This window comes from Callionymus lyra, chromosome 4, assembly GCF_982586985.1.
Source record: "Callionymus lyra chromosome 4, fCalLyr1.hap1.1, whole genome shotgun sequence".
Taxonomy (NCBI): Eukaryota; Metazoa; Chordata; class Actinopteri; order Syngnathiformes; family Callionymidae; genus Callionymus; species Callionymus lyra.
Window position 1 is genome coordinate 28,308,233 of NC_141821.1, and position 10,562 is coordinate 28,318,794.

Below are 10,562 nucleotides of genomic sequence, written 5' to 3' on the forward strand. Positions count from 1 at the left end.
ACATTGTCACCCAAGCACATGAAAGCATTTTTTTATGAGAATAAAAGTAATACAATAAACTGCATCAATGCAAACCTCTGAAAAAGAATTTAATAAGCAAACCTGATTTAAATAAACGTGGTACAAAGAGAATTAAATCCTTATGTCACTGACAATATATACATGAACAACATTACATTTTACTGTTTCATCTTGGCCATGATACCATCCAGCTCCGGACGCACCTTGAAACGTGCCAAAAAGTCTGCTTCCGTGTGCTAGGAGAGAGGAAACAACCGAGTATCAGTACGACGAGCGAAGATGTTGAGGTGATTTTAAAGTCAGCAGTCATGGAAAGCAACAAACCTGCTTCACAGACAGATGCACTCCTTCAGGTTGATTCTTCAGGACAACCTCCACGAAAGTGGGACAAAGCGTCGCTTCCAAACTTCCAAGCTGCAGGGTTCAACACAAACACTCAGCTCTCTGAACTTCTCTCACGATGACTGGACAGCTGAGGGTTTACCTGAATGACGCGTATATGGGTCTTCAATTGGGAGTCGACATACATCTTGGTGCCCTGATCTTGCAAGAGGTACACCTCCTTAGAGAGGGTCGGCAGAGCGAAGCTGAAGAAAGAAACATCAGAGGACTTCAGAGAGATGTTTGTAGTTAATGTAATCATGACTGAGATTAATCTCCCCAAGATTACAGGTCACATGACTTGTGAGACTTCACACACTCACCAATCAGAGACTTGGATGTTAAGGCGATGGCAGAGGTTGTGGATGTACTGTGCATAATGTTCCACCAAAGTCATGTCATAACCAGTTACTTCTACATTCAGAGTCCCGTGCGCTGTACTGGTCGCTGCCGTCATTTCCTTCATCTTAATTTTGTCCTTCTTCTTTCTTTGCTGGAAACGGATTCAAAGAGCACGAAAACAAAGTTTAAAGCCTGTGATTACTTAAGGCAATCGATCCCGACATCGTTTTTTAAGAGAGCTAACCTTTACTAGATAAATCACATACTATTCTGCTTTTACACACGGATTAGAAATCCAAATACTATTGTGATATTTGAATCATATCGAATATTATTTAAAACATTTTGACCAATAACGAACTAGCATAATTATTAAAAGAATAGATACAGAAAATAGACAAACTATAATTTAATAAGAACCAAAAAGGGTGGCAGACTGAATAAGGTCAGTAATCCTTCTGATCAAATACTGATCAGGTCTCAATGTGAAGCCTTTCTTAATCTGACATATCCATTTAAGGATTTTACGATAAATGGAAGGATTTCAACTACTGCATTTACTAAAGCATCAATTAATTCTTTTTTTTTATTTCAAGGGGCTTTGACAAATAAATCCTTAATTTTTGCTTTATTTTAAATGTAAATTTGATTAGAAGGAAACTGCACAATTAGCAGGAACTACAGAATGTTAAATGTTCAAAACATCAAATTCTGATTTATTAAAAAAAATAGGAAAGACAAAATTCTCACCTCTTGTGCTTGTACAAGATGCTGCCATCTTCCAATCCCATATGTCGGCATTCCATTATAGTGTCTTTCATTTAGAACAGAGACACCTCCTGAGGGAAAATACGAAAAACAAGTGTTTCAAATGCAATAATATATTTCACACCATTCAAAAATGTGGGTGAAGATACTTACCCCACACATGTTGTGAGATCAACGGTGTTACCCTTTGAGCCAGAACATTTGTGTTAGAAGAAAAAAGGTGATTTATTAGCAGACACATCCAGACACATTTTTTTTCCAATATTATTTTTTAAATAGATCAGTAGATATTCAGCATTACAACAATATAAACCTTTTCATATCAAATATTCGTGTGTACATCACTGCGTTTGAAGAGTCAATACTCACCGACATAAAGGAGTTTGATTCAGAAGTGAGGGAACCTGAAAGCAAGCAAAATTAAATGACATCACAGATCATTTTTGTTTGATTTCAACACGTGTGGACAGAGAAAGCGAAAAATACAAATAAACATCGAGCCACAGGCAACACAAATACATTTAAAAATACATGTGTTGTGTAGTTCAGAATCACAGTTTAGGTTTGAATTCTTTATCGTAAAGTTTTCAATTGGACTGTCGTGCAGCGTGACCTTAGAGACACATTATTTAAACAAAACACGCCATTGTTACGATACCTTTCGAAGGAGAGGATTCATAGTCCAACTGGTGTCTCTCTTTAGAATAACAGAAATAGAAAGACAATGCGTGGTTAAAAAAATCAGTCTGACATTTATTCTCTAACCTAGCGCACAGGGAGGAACTGCTATCACTTCTAACCGGAAACGTGTCCGTCTGTTTTGTTCGTCCCCTCACCACAAAACTTGGTTCCCAGTGACTTCATGGCTTTGCTCGTAAAAATCAAGCTGGCTGTGTGGAGTTAAAAACATGTTTATATAAAGAGGTGTCTGATAATATCAAGAAAATAGTTTATTAGTTAATCTGAAATTATAGTGAAGAAATGGATAATGAGAAATGTGTATTTACATTTAAACGCTCATCTACATGTGTACTCTCGCTATGAAATGAAAAATATTTGTATAATTAATGTCAATATGTGAAAATCCTCTGAAAGCATAAATGCTTAAATATATATATTTTTAATCATTACAAATGATAACTAGATGATTTAAATATACTGTTTAATTATTAGTCTCCTAACAACGTTTGTTAAATGACCAAGAAAGCAATTTAAAATATTTAAATTTGTATAAGATTTTAATCATAATTTTCTTAACATGATGGATTAGTGAAAATAACAAGTCTACATTGAATCTAGTATTGTTTATCTTAGTCATTCATCAATGTTCACTCACTTGCATATCAGTTTGTAAACCTAAAACATGACACCATTCGTGAAAGTAGACGGATCAGTAGTTGCGCTTTTCTTCCTGTTGACGTCAGTGTTGAGTCAAATAAATCGATGGCAAACTCAGTGAGTTATAATATAATATAATATATATATTACATGATGAAAGAATAAAAATATAATCAACATGCATTTTAAAACGGACATCAAATTACAAAGTCTTTTCTCCTCTCATGTTTCTCATCTCAACTTAGCTCCATCGACCGTGATCCGGAAAATATATTCATCTTGTCAAACGCATACATGAATGCATTGTAAATCTTCTGAAAAAGGTTTCCAAATGTTTTTATTAAGACATAAAACAAAGATAAAGCAGAGAAAGGGAGAACAATCATTTTATTGTATATTAATTCAGAGAACATTTCATTAAGAAGTCTTTTTTCTGGTAGTAAAATCGCTGAAGTAGATATTTCAACAACAACACCAACGTGTTGCCAAATTAACCCTTAATACTGAAGAAACCATTACCAGCTCCAGTGATTGACAAATAACCATTTTTCTATCCATCTTCACCTTCAGAACTCACATATTCATCTCCTCCTCTTCGGTTCCCCCTTCCTCTTCATCATCATCAACAACAACATCATCATCCTCGCTTTCCTCCTCTTCTGCAACTTCTTCTTCTTCCTCAACATCTTCCACATCATCATCTTCTTCTTCCTCTTCTTCCTCTTCTTCTTCTTCATCCTCCTCCTCCTCCTCCTCCTCTACTTCTTCTACCAGGCTCAAAGGGTCAGTCAACCGGCCATCGTCATCGGTCTCCACTAACCCTATCACTTCATCCCCATCACTCCTGACATCATCCTCTGTGTCATCTGATATGTAAGGGTCGTGTACATGATGGTTGGCCAGAACTCTGACAACCCTGATGTCTTCCCCAGAGCTGCAGGACTCATCCACTGGATCTTGTTCCTCAACTATGGGACCTGACGGGTACAACAGATTTAAACTTTAATCCTGGATAATAATTATTTGCAACTATTAACAGCGGCACTCGTCGACAGGTAATGTTACAACAATTCATTTTGACTGAAAAACTTACACAATGTATTGAAAGAAGCAGTATTCTCCTCCAACATGCTCAGCAGTTTCTCACGAAGGAAAGCATTGGTTTGGTTTTTGATCAAGGTCATGGCGTCTTCTGGGGGAGTGTCTGTATCCTCCAATTCAGACAGGTTTTGTTGCAGCTTCTTAAGGTACCTGAGATGACACGCCATGAAGAGTTTATTAGCATTTAAAATGCACATGTTTTTTAGAAACTTGACAGAATCTAAAAGCTCTTACTCTTTCCCTTTGGTCCTATAGCCCTGAAATGAATAATCAAAAATCAGGTTAGGGTTTTTGTTTAGTCTTTTGGCCACAAGCGTTACATTTTTTTTTTAAAAAACATTAGTACATGTGTTATTTTAAATAACGAAATGAACACAATGTTGTGACTACACTTTTTAGAGTCATCTTACCTCGACTAGTGATCTTCAGGTAATAAAAAAGAACGTTTGGAAATACAGAAAACATGCTCATCAATCATACCTCAATTAGGCGGAAGGGATCGTTTTCTAGGAGGAAGCTCTCTAGAACACACCGGACATCCTCGAGACGGGCTTGGTCCTGGTGGATCTTGGAGATATTTTCCTGTATTTTTGCAGCATTGGCTTGATGATGCAAGACAATACTTTCATGTAGTTGGCGGACGAAAGCAACATTCATGTCCTGGAACTTCACCATGAGCTCTGTCAAAAATTCAGCCAGGAAAATCTAGACAAAAGATGAGTTGAGAAACCTTGTCACCCGCTTTAGTGAAAGCAATAGAGCTACTTGTTTATTGCAACCTTCATTCTGACTTGAAACATAACATAATAAATGTGAGCAGCAGCCGACAGAGTGTTGTTGAACTTGTGCATATAAAGAATTACAGCCTTCTAATTGTAGGTTTGGTAACTACATATTTTGGTTAAGAAAATAAAATCATAGGTAAAGAGACTCAACAGAGCAAACAGCTTCCAATTTCCTTTAAATCCCAGCATCTTTTTCCCTCCGTCATTCACGGAGTCGACTGCTTCATTTTCTTCTAAATGTCATTATTTAAGTGAGCAACATCAGATGTTTAGTGTCAAAACGTTCTTCAGAGAAAGTGACATTCTGGTCGGAAAAAAGGTGACAAAAAGGAAGATGATGTTGCAACATTTCACTTAAAGAGTGTGAAGGTCTTACCCAAGTCTGCCTCTCCTTCTTCTCCTGCTCTTTAAGCTTTTTCTGTGAGCAGAGGTATATCCAATCAAGAGAGCAAAGGTCATCGACCAGCATCACCTAGTGGGGTGAGACAACATGTGTTGAGCTTGTTCTTGGATCAAAAACCTTACGTCTCACTTTGTATTTTGCTGGCAGTTATTTATTTTTGGGATATAAACAACAGTTTTTCAAGGTCACATAATCAGCAGTTCCACTATATACGAGTAAATATTACATTGCTCTCACTGCCTGACGAAACTGCAATTATACATTGAATTTTGCTCATATTTGTTCAAAATTCTAAATCAGATCAGACCTGGTTAAAGTGCATCCCGGGGGCCACACGTGGCCATCTGACTCGATCTATGTGGCCCGCATGAGCTCATACTATAAAACCCACCATATAGAATCTAGCAATTTCAGTTCCTGTCACAAATAAATTGAGATCTTTGTTTGAAGACCTTTTCTCTCCTTTTTTGTCCTTATTTTGTTCACATTGCTTGAAAATAAAGTTAGTTTTTATTACATTATATTATCAAATGTAGTGTATATAAAATGATATATATCCATATCAAAAAATAAAACATACGAAATGAGAATTATTTTTAGGAATATTCAAATAAAAAGGAACAAAAAATTATATAAAATTAGATGAAAACTCAAGCTTATTCCAGAATGTCCTTTCTGTACATATTCTAAGTTTTCCCAAAAAAATAAAAGCTCTTTACTTGTCCTTTCTTTCTTTTGTCTTGACAGCTCTAACTCTTATTGTACCGCCCCCTGACTCAGATGGTAATTATCACGAAACAAATGTACGGATTGTGTGATATTATGAAAACTCTAATAGCTTGGATTTATCCACTGAACTTTGACCCGTTCCTAACAAAATCAAAAACCATTTCCACTGAGTGGAACTAGAGGAAGTTCTCTAGTCATGTGACTGAGGCTCAGAGTGTGTCAGCTGACAACGTGCTTTCATCTGGATTCCAGAGTCATCGTTATGGTCTATTGTTCAAAGAATACAAACGTTGACCTGGCCAGGACCGACCACTGAGAGGTCAGTGTGTTATATTTGTGATCCTCTATTTATTATGAGAACAAGTGGGTCACGGTTTCCCCGACACCTCTCTCCTGGCCAAGGCTCACAGAAAATAAAACGACTCGTCCGACTTTATGTTGTTCAATCTCTAACTGAGCTCAACTTTGAGAGTTCTGCTCTCCTAACAAGATGACATGAGACATATTCATTTTGCAGATATTCACAAGAATGTCCATATAATTATTTAATACCTCCTTTACAACCTGATATGATTATATTAACCTTATCCACGGTGTAACATTCAGCGTGATCACTCTGAACATTGTTTACTTAGGAGCCTCTGATCAGTAAAGAACATGAAATCATGACGTAGTTTCTCCAGGTTAAAGGATCATAAATCATTCATTAACTTTTTAAAGTTATCTAATGAAACTTTTCTTTCATAGTTAAAGCTTCTCATCACAGAGCGTATTCTGTAGTTATTATTTCACTTAAGCTCTGTAATCAATGTGGTATAGGAAATATTTAACTATAAATTGGTTTCTTAAAGTCTTTTCTTTTGTCTCGTTTCATTTAGCTTTTCAGATCCAGTGCTGTGTCTCAAATCGCATACTTGCATAGTTAGTCAAAGTTAGTATTTTTAGTGCGATTCTTAGTATGCGAAACTTAGTGCGCCATGCACACTAAATTGGCGTACTAAAACACCCACAAAACTGAGTATGGTTCGATGGACATTATTAACCCTAAAGGGCCATCTTAGTGACGGAAGTTACGTATATATATATATATATATATATATATATATATGTATATATATATATACTTACTGTACTTACAAGTGCATTTTCAGCAGCAGTAGGAGGATGACACGTCTTCGATGCTAATACCAGCCTAAATATCTCGCAAATATTTCGTTTCTCATATTTTTTCTATATTTCTTCTTCAAAACTTGCAAAACGTGCTGCCAGCAGGTGTCGCTTGTGTTCCTACAGCTGGTTGAAACATCGTTAAATAGTAGTAGAAGAAGAAGAAGAAGCAGTTGCGTCATTTCCTGTTAGTGCGTAGCGGCAGACATACTATCTGTCGAGAATTTGCGTACCAGTTAGTATGTACACTATCCTGATGCATACTAACTTCTAGTATACTAAGAGAAGTATGCGATTGGAGACACAGCGCAGATGTTGTCCAGTGGTCATGTTAGCTCACTTCCCAACTGCTCTGTTGAGTTTCGAGAATCACACACACGAGTGAAGAGTTTACCTTAATCTCCTCCGCCACATTGTCCATGGTCTTGACGTCGTGTCCTGTGTGTTCATCTCTGCAGCAGATGTCGCACACATACGCCTTGTGGTTCAGGCAGTAGTGACTGAAAACAAAAATATTGTATTAATTGTGGTTGGGTTTAAATAAATAAAACAATAGTTTTTTTATGATTCTGATAGTCCCCATCATCACATCCACCTCCCTTTTGTGCCCCCCTCTCACCAAACCTCAGATGAACTCTTCTCTAACCCTGTTCTTTTTAGAGATGAAGCTCAAAGAAACCCGAGTATTGTGAACTCTTGAATCTTGTTACTTTGCCTTCCATCTTTCCTTGGAGCCACCGTCTCTAAAACAATCTCTATAGGTGCTCTTGCTTCTGTCCGTCACACTGTACGGCTGATCCCTGACACTAGAACTCATCCCTTTGTCTCTCATCCCCAGCTAGTCACTCTACACTCACTTTAAAATCCACAAACATCACAGTCCATGGAGAGAATCCAAATGTCTCGTACCTATAGGTGACGTCATGAGTGGGGCACTTCCTCTTCCAGAAGTCGATCAGTGGATCCACCAGCGGGTGATTGCGAAATGCTGGCAATTCTTGGTGTGGCCTCAGGTGCTCCAGGCACATGGACACTCCGCACTTCAAGCAGGTCTGGAAGGCAAGACTTGGTGGATCTCTCGCTTTGCCTTCCCCGTCCGACATAAAGGACCTGTAGCTGGAGGCCCTGGAGCCCACGTCGTCTGCAGATGGGCAGTAGTCACACAGAATAGCGGCACCAGCAGTGCTTTGGTATCGCAGTTCCTCAACAATGTTGGCCAGTTTTAAAACCCTCACAGACTTCGTCTTAACGTCGTGACTCTGGCGGCACTCGGGGCAATAGAAGCGTCTTCCATCGGTCTGCTCCTTCAGACGGTCAAGGCACTGCTTGCAGAGGGTGTGACCACACGTGAGGATGCAGGGGTCACGGTACATCTCGAGGCACACCGGGCAGGTGAGCTCACGCTGCAGGTATTTGGACCTGTGCAGGTGGCTGGAGGCCATGTCAACGTTTACACTGTGGAGGAGAAGATTATTATTATTATTTGTTTAGTACATTAATTGTAATAGCGCACAGAGTAAAAATCTGGCCAATGACTGTTTCAGAATTACTACCATTTCCTGTCGTGTAAAAACAAAAAAAGAAAATTCTCTCTGCGGTTAATGGAGTCTACGGACTCTTTCAAGAAACATCTTAAGACGTTTTTATTTGTTCAGGCTTTTCCTTGATTTTCTGGAACTCCTGTTGTGTTATCAGTTTTATCTTGATCTTTAAAGTATATACTTTATTGAATATTGTTTTGATTGTTTAAGCGCTTTGTGACCCTGGTCTATATAAATAAAAATTACTTAGTTACTTACTATCTAATGTAAGTTTCTGATTCTGAAAACACACCTCAGAACATTAAAGAAAAAGCTAGCTTTTAGCATCCCTAGCAAGTCCTTTGTGCATTCCTTTTTTTTCCCTTTAAAGTGTCTTTGATCTTTGATCTCCACGTTGAACTTCACGAGGCCAAGTTTAGTTCTGAGCTCAGACGTTTTTTATCTTCAGAATGACTTAAAAAAAAAGTCATGTTTAAAACGTGCATACAATTTATATATATATTTAGATTAAAATCATAAGGATTTCCTGTCAACACAGGAGCTCAAGAAGCCGCTGCACTGCTGTGTAATACTACCTTTTGTTATTGCGCCCCATATAACGAAAAATTAAAAAATATATATATATTTCTTTTTAAAAAATTTTTGGGACATAAACACAGTCGATCCACTACAAAGTTAAACACGTGACACACCGAACAGTTCAACCTTGACCAGATGAACAGTTCCATGACCCCGAGGTAACTCTCTGTTCAACACAAACACAACACCTCGTCTGGAACTAAACCTTCTATTATTAGCGACACTAATCCGGTTCTGGTCGAGCGGCGACGACATGAAAACACTTACATTCAAAGTCGTTGAACAGCCAACGATCCAACAGTGTCACTGACCCACTGACGCGCCTTCTCTCCCGGGACACCTGACTCCAGATCAGACTAAAATCCACAGGAACAGAAGTTTTACACTGAAAGGTTTCCACGGAGCAGGTGAAGGAGTCCAGTGGTGCTGGTGCTGCCAGTGGCGTTACTGTCCTGCTGGGAATGGTCGATATTAGCAACAACGTGCGTTTGTGTGGACTATAAAGCGAAAGTGGTCACGTGACGGTCGCTGCACGGACCCTCGGATATTCTAGAGTTAAACGGAAATTCCCCTTCTGTTCTGTTCGTAGTTTGCCTTTGTGACGTCATAGAACGTAAAACATCATGTTCCATTTTAGAATCAATATTAAAAAGATAATCTCAAACATCATTCTAAGTGGTAAAATTACTAAACAACTTAACATGAACGTACCATTTACGCGTGGAATAAATACTTTTTTTCAGTAAGAAAATGTAGGTTTTTAAATGCATAAAATTGACACGTTATTTAGGTTTAAATTGAATAAAAAAAGCAAGTGGTTCTTAAAGAGCGCCAATCTTAAAATGTACAGGTTGTAAAATACTTTCAAAATTAATGGAGGTATTTTTGTCATTGAAAACTGGTAATAATGGTTCCTGATGAAGTTATTGAAGATGGATGGATGATGGATGGATGGATGGATGGATGGATGGATGGATGGATGGATGGATGGATGGATGGATGGATGGATGGATGGATGGATGGATGGATGGATGGATGGATGGATGGATGGATGGATAGATGGATGGATGGATGGATGGATGGATGGATGGATGGATGGATGGATGGATGGATGGATGGATGGATGGATGGATGGATGGATGGATGGATGGATGGATGGATGGATGCCCTTTATTAATCCCTCTCTGGAGGTCTTCTTTGAGAAATTGTTTTATATATATATATATATATATATATATATATGTATATATATATACAGTATATATATAAGAACATGTGTGTGTGTGTGTGTGTGTTACCTGCTGATGGAATAACTGTTATTACACTGATGTCTGGTAAAATAGAGAACAAAAAAAACATTGAAAGTTAAATTAATCTGCTTAACTGGCAGGGTTTTATACTTTATCC

General features: G+C 38.0%; 2 protein-coding genes across 2 annotated transcripts; both read right to left on the minus strand.

Annotated features, from left to right (window-relative positions):
* Positions 1-70: 70 nt before the first annotated feature.
* On the minus strand, positions 71-2,306 carry mrpl48 (mitochondrial ribosomal protein L48). Its single transcript, XM_087788173.1, has 8 exons — positions 2,171-2,306; positions 1,882-1,916; positions 1,666-1,697; positions 1,495-1,583; positions 726-895; positions 506-608; positions 346-435; positions 71-257 (listed from the first exon to the last, which is right to left on the minus strand). Exons 1-8 carry the CDS (start codon positions 2,189-2,191, stop codon positions 180-182), a joined length of 618 nt encoding a protein of 205 aa, XP_087644299.1. The 5' UTR covers positions 2,192-2,306; the 3' UTR covers positions 71-179.
* Positions 2,307-3,220: 914 nt separating this feature from the next.
* Positions 3,221-9,656, minus strand: LOC148082361 (E3 ubiquitin/ISG15 ligase TRIM25-like). Its single transcript, XM_087788175.1, has 8 exons — positions 9,423-9,656; positions 7,945-8,490; positions 7,430-7,535; positions 5,113-5,208; positions 4,432-4,656; positions 4,186-4,208; positions 3,944-4,101; positions 3,221-3,827 (listed from the first exon to the last, which is right to left on the minus strand). Exons 2-8 carry the CDS (start codon positions 8,475-8,477, stop codon positions 3,424-3,426), a joined length of 1,545 nt encoding a protein of 514 aa, XP_087644301.1. The 5' UTR covers positions 8,478-8,490; positions 9,423-9,656; the 3' UTR covers positions 3,221-3,423.
* Between the last annotated feature and the right edge of the window lie 906 nt (positions 9,657-10,562).